General features: G+C 50.6%; 3 protein-coding genes across 3 annotated transcripts; 1 reads left to right on the top strand and 2 right to left on the bottom strand.

Annotated features, from left to right (window-relative positions):
- The first annotated feature begins 2,218 nt into the window (after nt 1-2,218).
- On the top strand, nt 2,219-5,448 carry LOC100279863 (uncharacterized). The gene is made up of 6 exons (NM_001152816.2): nt 2,219-3,285; nt 3,409-3,528; nt 4,104-4,220; nt 4,299-4,388; nt 4,871-4,978; nt 5,102-5,448. The coding sequence occupies exons 1-6, from the start codon at nt 2,329-2,331 to the stop codon at nt 5,159-5,161; spliced, it is 1,452 nt and encodes a 483-aa protein (NP_001146288.2). The 5' UTR covers nt 2,219-2,328; the 3' UTR covers nt 5,162-5,448.
- Nucleotides 5,449-7,026: 1,578 nt separating this feature from the next.
- LOC103642047 (uncharacterized) lies at nt 7,027-10,488 on the bottom strand. Its single transcript, XM_008665358.4, has one exon. The coding sequence runs from the start codon at nt 9,427-9,429 to the stop codon at nt 7,099-7,101; it is 2,331 nt and encodes a 776-aa protein (XP_008663580.3). The 5' UTR covers nt 9,430-10,488; the 3' UTR covers nt 7,027-7,098.
- Nucleotides 10,489-12,273: 1,785 nt separating this feature from the next.
- LOC103642046 (ethylene-responsive transcription factor 4-like) lies at nt 12,274-13,288 on the bottom strand. Its single transcript, NM_001347000.1, has one exon. It carries the CDS (start codon nt 13,211-13,213, stop codon nt 12,545-12,547), a length of 669 nt encoding a protein of 222 aa, NP_001333929.1. The 5' UTR covers nt 13,214-13,288; the 3' UTR covers nt 12,274-12,544.
- Between the last annotated feature and the right edge of the window lie 2,581 nt (nt 13,289-15,869).

The following is a 15,869-nucleotide window of genomic DNA, read 5'->3' as shown; positions in this document are numbered from 1 at the left end:
GTTTTCAGACCGGTTGAACTGGTTTCTACCAGGGGGATCCCGGTCCACTGAGCTACTCAGCCAGAGACTCGACCGGTTTCAAAACCGGCTGAGTAGGGAAAAAATTCGGCTCAACCGGTTTTAGAAAAATATCTGCTGCGACTTTTCTGACAGCTCTGACTGTCAGATAGGTCAGAGCAGAGGTGGCAGGTGAACAGTACCGAAACCGGTTGAACCGGTTTCAGGACCGGTTGAACCGGTTTTGGGGGCTGAAACCAAAATTTGAGTATTTTGAAGAGAACAAAAGGGGAGTCTTTGTGGGAAGTAAAATTTGTTTTTCTCAAGGGCATTCATGATCTGGGAAAATGATCTCCAAGAAGTTTTCAAAAGATTTTGAACTTGGCTCGTTTCACAACTTACTTAACCGTCGCGGATCCCTCTTAATTGTACGACGATTCCTATGACTCAAGAATTATAAATTTAGCACCGCCGTTGTTTCTTAGCACTTGGAGCACGCCATTTGATGTGGAATTTTAAATCCGCTATGCTTTATACTTTTATGCTCGTAAGATCTGTGCTTGTCCTGTCTTTAGAAATACTGTGTACATACTAGGAGCAAACTTGTTAGAATCTTAGTTTGTTTTGTCATTAATCACCAAAACCCTCAATTAGGGTTGATTGCACTTACAGTTGTGGTTGGGGGTATTTATAACCCCAACCACCAAACCAACCGTTGGGGTTGGGCTGTTGTCGATGGGCGCACCGGACAGTCCAACCGGTAGGGTTCGATCGTTGGAGCTCTGACAGCCTGGGCCACCGAACAGTTCGGTGGTGCACCGGACAGTCATTGTTCACTGTCCGGGGTGCCTTCTAGTGCCTGCTCTGACTCTGCGCGAACTGTCCGTGCACTGTAGCGCTTTTCAGGTTTCCGTTGGAGTCGACCGTTGCGCTGTAGCCGTTGCACTGCTGGCACACCGGACAGTCCGGTGGCACACCGGACAGTCCGGTGAATTATAGTGGAGTGGCTTTTCCAGAAACCCGAAGGTGGCGAGTTCGAGTTGATCCACCCTGGTGCATCGGACACTGTCTGGTGGCACACTAGATAGTTCGGTGCGCCAGACCATGGCAGCCTTCGGTTTCTTTTGCTCCTATCTTTTTGAACCCTAACTTGAACCTTTTTATTGGTTTGTGTTGAACCTTTGGCACCTGTAGAACTTATAATCTAGAGCAAACTAGTTAGTCCAAATATTTGTGTTGGGCAATTCAACCACCAAAATCATTTAGAAAAAGGTTTTACCCTATTTTCCTTTCACATATAGTAAACAATAATAACACACAAGACATAAATTACGTACGTTAAAACCGTCACAAAGGTAGAAGCAGCGAGCAGTCGTGTCTGGATGTTTGGATTAATATATCCAAGTCGGTCTGCCACAGTCACAGTTAGGCACAGGAAGGTTAGGAGGAACAGGAACATCCTTACTATATACATCTGGATATAACTCCCGAGGACGACCTCTCTTTCGCCACAACGTCTCCCGATACATGTGTTTAATCTAAGAAATCATTATATATTAACACAACTATATGCAAAATAGCAGAAATGATTTTAACTTATAAATACACGTATTTGACAAACTATCTAACAAATTGTAGTCATCATATGAACTATATATCCTAGGATTCATAACTAATATCAACAATCAAAACTAATAATCGAAACTATACAACGCAATATACAAAACAAACGAATCAGTGAGATACTATACCTTGGTCTACAAAGTTTTCCAACTCGAATACAACGATTGTGATTTGAATCTGGTCGTTTTTTGAAGAAGATTGAAATGGAGAGAAAGAAGAATGAAGAGGTGGGCGCAGCTCTCGGCCAAGAGAACGACCGATTTAATGGATTTTTATATCTCGGCGTCAAGATCTATGGCGCAAATTTAGGACAACGCGGTAGCTCTGGCCGGCGATGTCACGTCAAACCTTGGCATCATAGGCTATGACGACGAGCCGTGTTGACTCGGCACCATAGGATATGTCGCCGAGTAAAAGATGCAAAACATGAAATAAGTCACCATCTTGGTGTCTAAACTTATTTTTTTAGAAAAAAAGATTAAAAACAAAAAATCGGCCCAAGCGCCATCTTTTGGATCAGCCAGATGAATGTTTTTTTAAAAAAAACATCTCCATTGACGTGCACGTTGGGGATAAAATTGCAGTTAACCCGTCCTCGAAACTAGCCGTTGTACCTGTCTCTCCCGAAAATCCATCCCGCTTCCCCTCGTGACGGGGGTAGGCCCCTTCTCCGCTCCCACTTCTCCACTCCGACCCGATCTCTCCGGCATGGCCGCCGCCGCAGCAGCAGCCCCGCCGTCGGAGTGCGCGGACCTGATGCCTCCACCGCCTACTGCGCCCCGTCCCCGCCGCCGCGCAAGGGAAGTCAGCTCCCGATACCTCTCGACGCCCGTCCCCCCGACCCCGCGCCTCTCCACCGTGTCCGCGGCCTCCTCCACGCGGTCGCGCTCCCCGACACCTTCCCCTCGTGGTCGGCAGCGGATGGCCACGCCCTTTGCCAACGAGAACCACCCGCCTCCTCCTCCCAAGGGCACCGTCGCGCGCCGGCGGGCCGTGCAGAAGCTTTTCGACGAGACGGGCGCCGGCAACCCGCGCGCCTCGGTGGGCTCCAACTCCGCCGATGTCCTCGAAGCTACTCCGCGGCCTCTCCTGCGCTCCACCAGAGGGCCGGTCGCGCCCACCGCGCGGAGGGGGTACCCGCGCCTTCCGACGCCCGCGCGTGCCGGCTCCTGCCCTACTTCCGCCGCGGTGGAATCCGACGCCTCCTCGTGCTGCTTTTCGTCTGATACGTCGTCCACGTCCACTGACTTCTCTGAGGCCGATGGGGCGCTCGGGATGGCCCCAGCCGCGCCGTGCGAGAGCCCGACGCTGCTGGGCCCAGCGTCCTGCCGCGGGGGACGCCTCTCGTCAGAGCTCCGCTCGTCGGTGCCGGAGTCGGGCGGGTCCTCGCGGGCGTCCAACCCACTATGCTACCGCTCGCTCAACTCGGCACTGTCGATCTCGATGGCGATGGCCGGGAAACCGACTCCGGCAGGGAGGCCACCACAACCGCAAGGGCCGAAGGCAACTGATCTGAAGAAGGCGGCGACCGTAGGGGGCAGGAAGGCCGTGGGGAAGCAAGAAGACGTGCACCAGCTGCGGCTGATGGACAATTCGTACCTCCAGTACAGGTTGCTCAACGCCCGGGCTGAGGCTGCAGGCAAGGCCAAGGCAGCTGCTGCTGAGGTGAGGGATTATTATTGCATGGCCCCAGCCGTTAAGGGGTTGGATATCTTGTTCTGGTTGATGGAGAGAGCGAATTAAGATGTTGGTGACGATATGTTGATTTCGGTTTTGTTTGGCGCACAGAAATCCCTCTACGGGCTAGAGGAGAAGATTGCCAGCCTCAGTGTGTCTGTTGCTGAGAAGAGGGTAGAGGTGCAATGGATGCGAAGGGAGAATAGATTGAGTTCAGTAGTAAATGCGCAGGTAAGCCGAAGCCGTGATTTTCTGAATTTTGAATTGCGGCTGTGTTCAGTGTGCATTCTTCATAATGGATGCTAAACGAATTGAATGGTTGCTGAGCCTATGCTACCTAAATTCCTAAATCACATGAATCAATTTATCTCGTCACATGCATAGTGTTGGGTGTCCTTATCATGTGAAGAATCGCTATTCACTAGTTATTTGTATCAAATTGGGTGTCATGTCTATCGTTAATGTGATTGTTACATGTAACAGGTTTAGTATTCAGAATTAAACCAGTTGCCCCATTTAGTATTTACTTCTTTTTCAAAGGAAAATGGAAAATATATTACATGATTTGTGGTGGCATTCTCCTTGTTTGTTTTCTGTATAGAATATACAAAATATGTAGACAAAGCTCTTGAAAACTATGTGTATTGTGATTGTGTAAGATTCTTTGTATAAAATTGGTTATCATGCTTTGATTTATGGTTGTTTGCTGAGATGTATTGTACAAATGGTATATATATGATCAGTATGAATTTTACATGTACGACTTTATGTTGTGTTCCTCTAAAGGAGAGATGTGACACTTTCAGATATCATGTTTGAACCAATGGAGCGATGTTGAGGGGAGTTACGCAAGCTGCCTTAGAGGAGCAACAAGGGCACTGTATAACGGCTCGCTAAGGCTACCAATCATTGGGAGTGTAGATGTAAGACTTCAATGCTTCATCAGGCATCAGTTTTGTGCATAATGCCAAGTACCATGTTGTAAACTAATATGCTTGCAGGTCAACTGCGAGGAACTTACAGAGGTCCTAAAATCAGCTACACAACTGCTTGAACCGCTTACATCTTGCATCGACAATTTCCTGCCAAAGGTGTGACTACAGAGGTTTTTGAAAGTCATATCTATCAAATCAGTATGATGCCTAGATTTTTTAATGCTTTTGGTACTTGTTCAATAACTGAATTTATTAAATATATCTGTAAATTCATCGTATCAGATGTAGTTTTAGATGAAATAAATATAGTGACAATACCTAAACCTTTTATCTACCAATACATAATTCGCAATTTATAAGCTATATAAAAATCAAGATCAGATAGGCTGAAGAAAATAGCAAGTTTAGTGGAACAGAAACTTAGTTCCTAGTGTACCTATGCTTATCATTGCTTCTTGCTTTAACTAATATTGATTGAGTGTTTAGAAATTTGCAAAGTTTTAGATATATTTGGTTCTTGTGAATATGGTGTTCTCATTTGATTTGTTGTATTATGTATTATGCAACGAAAAAATTAGTTTGTCATATTAGTATATGTTTATGCAAAAAAGAAGTTATATTGCCAATTTTCCATGTAGGTCGAACAAATCGACGATGTGGCATGTAATCTTGCCCAAGTTATTGCTACGGAAAAGACCTTGATAGAGGAGTGTGGTAATCTTCTATACCATGCGCAGAACCTGCAGGTACGGATCTAAATTGACAATCGTCTCACTCCGGTCAGCCTATGTCACTTCCCCTCGCTGGCATTTGCTCTGACTTCGCCACAAAGTATCCAACTGATGCGATGACAAATTCCAATTGCATAGATGAGGGAGAGCAGTTTGTGGAGTCAAGCGATGCAACTGAAACAAAATGAAGCGAAGTAACAGAAGGCAGAGGGGCAAACACGCTGCCATGGTCGTTTGTTCAACTGAGGGAGCTAACTGAGCTCCACCGTTGTCTGCCCAAGTGGACAGAGGCTGCCTGATGCCCTGATCGATGATACATCACCGAAGGCAGAAGTGGGTCCTGTGAATCAAGAGTTGCGGATTCTTTTCCCAGTACATATGTATATGTTCGGTAATTTGCCGTGTAAGCATTTTTGCTGTTTAGCTATTGAAAAAAACAGACACGAGCATCGTTCTTACGAATGCAAATTTGTTGATTCTTTGCAGTACGTGTGTTGCCCAAATACCACTGCCTTCATAGTTCATATATAAGATATCAGTTTCGAGACAAAAGTCAGCTATAGAGAAGTTTGGTCTGAGTTTGAGACCAAGGTAAGATAAATTTTGAAACATATTAAGCTATAGAGAGGTCTGAGATAAGTAGAATGACCTAGGTAGTTATGGTTTCATATGGGGAGTAGTATGGTACGTTCAAACACACAATTCCAGCTTCCAGGCCGTTAAGACTACTCCAACGGTCTTCCTATCTTACTCTCTATTTAGCGTAGTCTACAGTGTTTTGCACGTTCGCTCATACACATAGTTGCACGGAGATGGCCTCAGATGGTACAGTGCTAAAAAAAATCTCCCCCATAAGATACTACAGTCCCATGCCTGTTCAGAAGCTACTCCAGTAAACAAGCATGCTAGGCTAGTGTCAGCAAATCCTAGGCTAGTATAAGAAAAATCGTACGCCTTAGATTACAGAGCTTCTCGTGACACGATTCAAACACCACAACGAAACTGGCGCCGAACATTAATTAAACTCGGTTTATATTAAGTCCTCATACAAACTAGGACAGTCATGTGCCTAGCCAAAACATGAAAATTCATGTCAGAGTCCCACTAAGGCCTTCGGTTATTTCCATTACACATGGATTGATGGGATTAAAAAAAAATTAGAAGGATTTTGACTTGCTCCACATGGATTGAGAGCTAACCGAACAAGACTTAAAAATTCATGAAAGGATCATATCAGTCATAATGATAAATTTGAAATATCTCTAAGACATTGATCTTGTAATAGTAGTTTTTTTTTTTTTGTTGATGTTCTTCGGGGCCGGTGTGCAATTTTTAGACCTGGTTTTGATGTGCTTGCAACCGGGAACAAACAACAGGCCGGGTCAGATGATCGATCGAAGCGCAGGCGTTGACGACAGGTTGGCAGCATCCTAACTCGTTGCACGTCTTGCACGCGAAGTGAAAAAGCCAAGGCAGCCATGTTTGAGTCCTCATTCGCTCTCGACGTGCTGGAGCAGTGGTCGTCTTGCCTTTCCGACTGACGCGTGATGCTTGCGCGCCGCCTAACTTTCTTGTGCAGATCAGCCGATGGAGAGCATCGACTGCGACAAGTGGGACGAGACGGCTGGACTGCCGTGACGGCGGACGGCAGCTCGGCGGCGCAGTTCGAGCACACGGTAGTACTTACTGGTCACCCGGACCGGAGCCGAGATACGAGATCCTCACGAAACGAAACCCTAGGAGAAGTCGTCTGACCGTTGCCACGGACCGGATGGTTGAGGTGGTCGATTGTGTCGCTTGTTGGCGTGCTAAGTCCAAGGCAGAGATTGCAATGGCAGGTTAGGGCAGAGAGCACAGGTTGCAGTGTAGGCTTCCGTTCCGGGATTGGACTCTGGTTGGTTGGCGTTCCCTTCGCTTCTCGATGTCCCGTGGTCGGGCGGGTCCATTCGGCTCGGCCCGTTCTCGTTCCGCCAGTTGGTCTGTTAGCACCACAGAAGGTAGAAGAAAGGAGATCAGAGATTAGAGCTAGGAAGACGGAAGGAAGACGAGAGCTAGACGGGGTCTAAGTAAATTGGTATTTTGTATTTCGTTGTTTGATGCCTTTTACAGCTGACTCAGCCTATATTTATATCTCCTCAAGCCCACATAACCCATAGCTCATCTACTACACCTAATATATCTAACATTCCCCACTCCTTGAAATACGGCTTGCCCCCAAGCCGCTGACGGTGTAGGATCAACTTTATCTGTGGATTAGCATCATTGTTGAATGCATCATGCCTCTCCTCGGCCCTCCATCTGAACTGGGTCTGGCGCATCTTCGGAGAGGAAGTTGTAGCAGCACCTCTTGCATATGTGCCTGACATAATAGCAGTAACTCTTGCAATACTGACAACTCTCAGACCATAGGTAACCAAGCCACGATCACCAGGATCCCAAACAAAGACTGAAAATTTGCCTTGGTCACTGCTGACGGCACTCAGACTAGAGGTAACCAAGCCGCTATCACCAGGATCCCAAACAAATACTGAAAAATTGCCTTGGCCACTGCTGACAACACTCAGACCAGAGGTAACCAAGCCCACGCAAGCACCAATCCCTGCCTTCAGAAGACTTGGTAAATCTTCAACACAAAACTTTGGCATGATTTTCCAGTTTTCATCTCTGCAACTCACTGTGTACAACAATGAAGACTCTGCAACCTTTCTTGATATAAGCATGGACCCTCTCAGAGTTGAGTCATTAGTTGTATTCATGGCTTCCCAAAAAAATTGTAATGGAATGAAACGAGCAACATCCAAGATGAGCACCATATCTTGTCTAACCTGGTAGCCACCAATTGGGGAGAAATGACCAGTTCCAGTCTGTCCGAAAGGCCACCTGTGGTAGGATGCAATAATTTGGCAGTCAGCACCCAAGCTGATGACCACCAGCTCATCACCAAAACCGGCAGCATCCATTATAATATCATGGTCATAGCAAACTGCGACAAGAGGATGCAAGGCAGTCAATGGTGATAAGATCTTATGATTCGCACCCTGAGCATAGCCAAGCAGTGCACCCATTGACCATCCAATTAAACCATACTGCATTTGGAATTGATATCCACAGCTTTCTGGCAGCTTGAGCTTATGGCAGTTGAACCAAGAATCATCGGTCTCAGCCATCACGACACTATTAACTGTCATCATCTTCTGGATGTATTTGAAGAGCACATTGACTCGCAGTGGCTCATTCGGCTCGCTCTCCAGCGCCTGCCCTTCAGGTACAAAGTTCCTCTTGTAGTTCTCATACGTAGTGGTGTTCTTTTTAACCTTCTTAGCAATTTCAGTCCAGTACTCCTTCATCATCAAACATCTGAATGACAACCCATTTCCCACTCCCACACGCTCAGGCTGGACAATGATGGCCTTGGCCTTCTTGAGGAGGAATGAGTAACCGACGGAGCTGTAGTCCTTGAAAATGGAGCCTGCAAAGATATAGGCATCTGCAGACTCAACAATCTCAGTACAGAAGGCGGTGCTGACGACGCCCCTGTAGGTGCCGATGAAGTGGAGGTGCGTCTCTGCCACAAGACCCTTAGCAGATGGCATCACTGCATAGGACCTGACACAAACTTGTACCGGATGCATATGAATTTTCCCATGAATCACATGCAAATTAGCAAGGTATTCCAACACCATATAAGGCCACTGAATCTTGGCAAGTGAGCAAACACCACCGAAGAATATGGTGAACACTAGCTGACATTCTTCCAACAATGAAGTTATATAACGACCGCCAGCATGCAAATTCACCCACAAAACGGGAGGTGGCCATGGAATTTTCCAACATAAAGTGGTTGGGAGCTTGCCAACATTAACCCAAGCAGCAGGGAAGCTTAGAGGCAATACCTCGAACACCTCATGGGTAGCACAAGCATTATCTAGCACGACGAAGCTCCTGTCCAGGGTCTCCGGGTCGACCCACTCATAGCTTTGGTCGCACCCAACTCGGAGGCTGACATCCCGCTTGTTGCTGCCGAGCTGGCAGCTGAGCTCACTGCCACAATGGCGGGCGGTGGTGAGGGTGTCCAGGTCGGGCGCGCTCCCCGCCAGACCGATCCGCTCCAGTTGCAGGCCCTTGATAATGGAGTGCACAGCTGGGACATCGTTGACAGCGTGGGTCCTGATGCACTTGGAGGTGGCGCGCTCGAGGTCGATGACGAGCAGGGACTGGGGGATCTCCTCCGACGCCGACAGCGCCGCAGTAGCGATGGAATCGAGGTCGCCACCCGCCTGCTTCGGATCGGACGGATTTCTTGGTGTCGCCGTGGTGGAAGAAGACGACTCTTCCTCGAAGATATGTTCCTCGTCGAAGAAAATTATGGGTGGAGTTGGTCTCTCAAATGGCACCTCCGGGAAAGTCTCTGGGCAGTATGTTGGTTGGCCGAGCTCGGTGAAGATCCAGCTCCGTGAGCTGTCCATCAGGCTGTGTGCGTCAGGTCCGCCGCTCGTCTAGGCGATTCCGATGACGCCCCGCAAGGACGGCGTCTGCACGGAGCGATGGACGCGTGTGTGCAGCCACGACATGGAGGTGGTCGGCTGGTGGGTGTCACAGGCGGAGATCCTGGCGCACCGCGCGATGGAGGTTTGCGTCACCTCCTGCGGATGCTCACTCCCGCCGTTGAGCATTTTGACGAACGCCTTGAGTGCGGAGTGCACGATGGGGACGTCGGTGACATCGCAAGTCCTGGCGCTGTCGGCGTCGGAGAAATCCATCGTCGAACACTTGGTAGGCGACATGCTGGTGGTGGTATAGTCGACGAGGACTGTGGCCGACGAAGTCCCCTCGTTGTACTCTAGTAGCGCGAGCACCTCGGCAATCTCGTCGTGGTTCGGCTCGTCGTAGCAGTCGTAGACGATGGGAGGAGGAGCGGACTCCGACTCGAACGACTCCACCACCTCCGCTTGCGGTTGCAGGTCCTCCTCTGCAGAGGGATCTTCGACTCGGTGGTGCTGGATGCTGTCTCGGTAGACGCAGCAAGGGTTGAGGTCCTGACGGAGCTTGTCGACGGCCTCGCTGGTGGGGGCGAGGTAGGACGGTGTGGATCCATCGTCGGAGGAGGGAGTGCGCGCGCGTGCAGACTGCTCGCCACAACGGCCAGCCAACACACATGTCAAGCGCGCCTCCATGTGCGTCAGTTCGTCCAGAAGTCGTTGCAGCACAGTATCCATGGATTCCTCCTCTGATACCAAATGTTAGCACCACAGAAGGTAGAAGAAAGGAGATCAGAGATTAGAGCTAGGAAGACGGAAGGAAGACGAGAGCTAGACGGGGTCTAAGTAAATTGGTATTTTGTATTTCGTTGTTTGATGCCTTTTACAGCTGACTCAGCCTATATTTATATCTCCTCAAGCCCACATAACCCATAGCTCATCTACTACACCTAATATATCTAACATGGTCCACCGCCTGCCGCCCTGCGTGGAGTGGAGGGGAGCAGAGCGGCATGGCACCGGCCGTGCGGTGCGGGCAACACGACACCGGCCGTCTTGTGTTGCCTCGGCGGTGGGAGTAGTTGTGCTGCCGCCTCTCGTCGCTTAGCGCGCGCTGCTGCGTCCCGTCCCGTCCCGCGGCGCCGAAACGTGGAGCCGAGCCGAAGCGAGGTGCCCGCGCATCCACGGCACGGGCCACGGCCACGGGCGCCAAGCAGCAGTGAGTGGCTGTCTGCAGAATATGCCGTCGGCGTCCGCGGCTGTGCGCGTGCGCTGCGCAGCTGGCTGGGCAGACGTGCTGGCTGGCCCTGTCCATCCTCTGGGCCACCCGTTGCCCTGGTCCTCGACTTCGCCGTGTCGTCCTCGATCGACACGATCCGACGGGCGACGGCACGGCACGGAGGTGAGAGTTGCCGGTTGGTTAACCGCTCACCCGCAGTGCCGGCCGGGTTGGATCGGATGGGAAGGGAGGTCGCGCTCGCGTCACCGAATCTAGCTGCGTACTTACTCGTGCTAGATCTCTACTACTAGGCTGTAGGCAGCGTGCTTTGTTGACCCGCCGCTGCGGCGCCAGGTTGCGTGCGCTGCGCTGTCCCGCAGGCGGCGGGAGGAGGAGAGGACGCCGACACGATCCATCTCAGGCGCAGGCGCCACCTAATTTCCCCGTGGAAGCGTGGGCGCCGCGCCCGCGCCGTCTGCGCTGGAGCTGGAGGTTGGGTTGGGTCCAGCACGCCAGTCCACCTCGTGCAAAGGCAGGCGGCGCCTCCTTTTCTTTATTCTGCGCCGCCGCCCGAGATCCAAAGCCGCCGACGCCTCCGAGGTGTGGCTGTTCCGTGCGGGCACGCGCCGCCTCGCGTGTGGCTGGACGGCTTGGAATCGGAACGGACTGGCAAGCCGAGCTCTCAGCTCAAGACCTGGCTGGCGGTGGACACTGACGCGAGGGCGGAGACCTGTCCGTGTGTCCCCCGTTCCGCGCCAACTTGTGTGGTCTGCGCACGATAGATACCCTGCTCCCTCCAAAGTTGCCATACGTGATTCACGTATGAACGGAAACCACCGTGTGGCCTGGGCGCCCGCCGCGGAGAAAATTCTGACAACCTACATGTATTGAATGAAATTGAGTGGTTTTAAATTCTAAACAAGTTAATTTTTCACATTAATACTCGTGATTTATTAATATATACTTTCTCTGTTCCAAATTATAATTTACTTAATTTTTTTGCCAAGTTTAACCCTGTCCTCTCATTGAATTTTTTTAGAAAAAAATGAAAAATTCAAAGTGATGCTCAAAGTATAGTCAAAATATATTATATGCTAAACAATATTACAATAAAAATTAGTTATAAATATGATTTTTCTTTTTTTAATAAGACAAGCTGATTAAACTTAAAAAAGACAAACGAATTATAAACAGTAATTGACACGCAGAACGGTTCAACGCACGAAGGTGTTAGACTTAAGGGGCGTTTGGTTTCTAGGGACTAATTTTTAGTCCATACATTTATACCATTTTAGTTCCAAAATTGCCAAATATAGAAACTAAAACTATATTTTAGTTTCTAAACTTGACAATTTATAGATTAAAATGGAATAAAATGATGGGACTAAACATTAGTTCTTAGAAACCAACACCCCTTATTCAGTTGTTCGATGTTCTAGCGCTAGAGCTAAAATAGAATGTTAATAGAATGTTTAGTGCTAGAGCTAAAATAGAATGTTTCTCTGTAACGTATTGTGTTGAAGAAGTCTTCTATGACGTACAGTATTGAAGAAGTCTGATCACATCAAATTATCGGATTCAAAAACACAATTAGCAGTCAAATAAGGTTGCTATAAGCACAAGACAGTCGATCTCTGGTTAATTAGCGGTTAATATGTTACATATTACAACGAACTACAAAACGTTTCGCTCTTTTTTTTTTGTAACATCGGCAAATAGGTATTAGCTGCCGATGCAAAAAGGTCTATGTACACCTGGCTAGCAGTAACCCATCGCGGCAAATTGAACCCAACCTCGTACTAATACAGCTTGTTTCTAATCATCTACGCGACCTCTCGGAGCCGTCTCGTCTCGTGTCACCGGGCGCTGCGGCGGTCGGTCCACCTACGCCACCTCGGCCGGCGGCGGCATGTTGAGGTCGAACCCCACGCCGACCGCTGGGGAGGCGTCCACCACGGATGACGACGACCCGGTGTCGCTCTGCTCCTCTTCACGGCAGGATGCCGCAGCATGCTTGTTGGCACCGGCGGCGACCGCGGTCGGCCGGTAGGGCACGGGCGCCGGCACGGCCACGGTCACCGCGAGCCTCGGGTCCAGGAAGAGGAACGGCTGGGCGGCCACCATGGCCGGTGTGCCGCCTAGGCTGAGGTCGAGCGACGGGGCCTGCTGGGACGGAGACGCGGGCCTGGGCGGCGTGGCGGGCGAGTCCCGGGAGGAGGAGGAGGAGGACTCCACGGTGCTGCTGCTGCTGGGGCTCACGGTCACGGCGGCCGGCTTCTTGGGCGGCGGCGGCGGCGGAAGCGCGGCGAACGCGACGGGGAAGTTGGTCTTGGCCTTGGGCCCGCGGAAGTGGAGCGCGGCGGCGTCGTAGGCGCGCGCCGCGGCCTCGGCGGTGTCGAAGGTGCCGAGCCACACGCGCGCCTTCCTGGCCGGGTCCCGGATCTCCGCCGCGAACCTGCCCCACGGGCGCTTCCGGACGCCGCGGAACCTCGGCTCCATCACCATGCCGTTGGCCACGGCGCTGGCGGCGGGGAGAGCGTTCCTGGGCGCCATGGAAGGAGGCGAGCGTGTGACGTTACGGCCAGGCGGTGGTGGTGGTGGTTGTGCTGATGGGCAGGGCTTGAGTGCGGGGAGGAAAGGGAGGTGGGTGCGCGGTATTAATAGGGGAGGCGGGAGGTGAGGAGGAGGCAGTAGGGATGAAAACGGTCGGTAAACACCAAAACCATTACCGTTTTCATTTTTTTTTTATCGGAAACAAAATCGAAAACGGTAATTCCGGAAACGGAAACGATATCGGTATTTCGGAAACATCGGAAACGAAAGTTCGGTGCGGAAAATACACCGGTAACGGTCGAAATCTAAAATACGATCGGTAAACATATCAAACTTCACAATAAAGCAAAATTGATAAAACATCACAAATACCACAAGTTCACAATTCATGATATAACAAGTTCACAATATAACAAGTTCACAAGGATCACAAATTTATAATATAAAAAGTTTACAAAGATCACAAGTTCATAATATAACAAGTTGACATTATAACAAGTTCATAAAGATCACAAGTTCACATACTCAAAGTTCACAATTCACAATATCCACTCGATTTAGTTGACATGACATGCTTACTCATGAAATATTTTTTTCTCACATAAAGGGTTTTTTGACAGCCTAACAGGAAAACCCTAAAATCTAGTGTGTGGAAAAGACAGACGGTCGGCTCTCTATCATTATATATTACTAATACATAACATGTGCATAGAAAATGGTGGATTCGTTCGAGAGACAAAATCGTTAATCTCAACTGCCTTCCAACACCATCTAACCCCCAAAAAAATCTTAAAGCGTCCAAAAAATACAAAAATAAGTAATCCTTTTCCAGAAATGTACAGGCGATGTGAAAAATCACATTGCTGGAAAATTCCGAAAAAAATTCCGAAAAAAATCCGAGACACAATTCCGGAAATTTCCGAGACATAAATCCGGTAATTTCCGACAAAAACCGGTAACCGATGGAAACGGTCGGTAAAACACCACGCCGATTCCGATACCGATTCCGATAGGAAATTCCGAAAACCGATTCCGTTTTCGAAAAATACCGTTACCGATGAATCCGATCGAAAAATTTCGAAATCGGTTTCCGGAATTCCGAAAAATTCCGAAATCGTTTTCATCCCTAGGAGGCAGCGGGAGTGAGGAGGGAGACGGAGACGGGGGCGGCCGTCCCGCGTTGGCCTCCGATGTTTGCTCTCCTTGGATTGATTACAATTACAAGCGAGTGATTCCGACGGAAACGGGTGCATGTCCGTGTTGTATTTTTTTTCTTCCATTTTCTCAGTCTCCGTGAACGGCACCTGCAAGTGCAACCTGGCGCCGGTCGTTGCGTGGCGGCACATCAACGTCTTGGAGCGGCAGCCAGAGGAGTGAATCCAGCCAGCCAACCCAGCGGCGTGCCATGCCATGCCACTGCCGCCGCCGCCCACCGTCCGTCCCGGTTGCTTTCGGCCGGGCACTCCACGACGCCCGAGGCCCCCCAGGCCCCAACGATCGGCACCGCCTGCCCGCCCACCCTGCCCCGCACGAAGGAGACGAGTGGGCGGTCCCGCGGCGCGGGCGGTGGTTGCGGTCACGGCGCGAGCCGCGTGGCCCGCGGTGCGGTGCCCCGCGCGGCGTGTGACGGCGACGGGCCCCAGAGGGCTTTCTTCGGCGGGGCCGGGGCCGAGGTGAGAGCGACGTGCGGGGATGCGCCTGCCCTGCGTCTTCTTTCCTTGCCTGCCACGGCGGCACGGGGAGGGAGACGTGCGGGGATGCGAGGATTTGGATATTGTTTAGGTGCAGATCGAAGGGTCTGTCCGGTCAACAGCGCCGAGTTTTGGATAGTAAGCAAATGGAAAAAAAAACTACCGCTTGTTCCGTTGCTTGACGGTCGCATGTGCTGTGTGTTTTACCGGCTGCAAACTACCATAGTACTACCACCGTGCATGCAGACGAAGAAAACGGATGTAAACGCATGTTACCATAGTCATGGTAAGTCTGAACCAATCAGCTATTATCGCTAAGAGTATGTATCTGTAACCAAAATTTTACCAAGACGTTTATATATTTATTTTACATATATAATAAAAAAGGGCATCTGTATGGATGTAGCTGCCGCTAAGCCTGCAAAACCACGTCCAAACATGAGAAACGTAGGACGCAGCACCGAGCGGCCGAGGCAGGGATGCGGGTGCGGTGGGTGTCAGTTGTCACGTCCGTCCGTCTCCGTCGTCGTCGTCGTCGTCGTCATCTCACCCGTCCGTCCGTCCACCCCGCGGCAGCGTGTTTTCACACCCTCGCGCTGCTGCGACTGCCGCCACCGTCACGGCGTCCACACGTCATCCGGGCCCCGGCGGCCGGATGGGGACGGGCGCGACCGCGGCATCGGCATCGGCATCGGCCCTCAGGGGCGGCGGCGGGCGGATGGGCCCCGCCGCGAGGTTTCTCCGCTCCACACGCACACGCACACAGCTCATCAGACGCCAGTGGACGCGGGGCGGGCCCTGCCTTTTTTCTTTACCGATCGCGTATCGCCGCCGGGGCCCCACCGGCCGCGCCGTGTATTTTTTTTCTTTCTCCTCGTCCTTTCTCTCTCCCGCCTCGCGCCCTACTGCACGGCGTTGTCCGGTTCAGACCTTACGCCGACGGTGTCCTTTTCCCTGACCGAATT

This window comes from Zea mays, chromosome 10 (assembly GCF_902167145.1).
Source record: "Zea mays cultivar B73 chromosome 10, Zm-B73-REFERENCE-NAM-5.0, whole genome shotgun sequence".
NCBI classification, from domain to species: domain Eukaryota; kingdom Viridiplantae; phylum Streptophyta; class Magnoliopsida; order Poales; family Poaceae; genus Zea; species Zea mays.
This window is presented reverse-complemented; position numbering and strand designations above follow the sequence as displayed.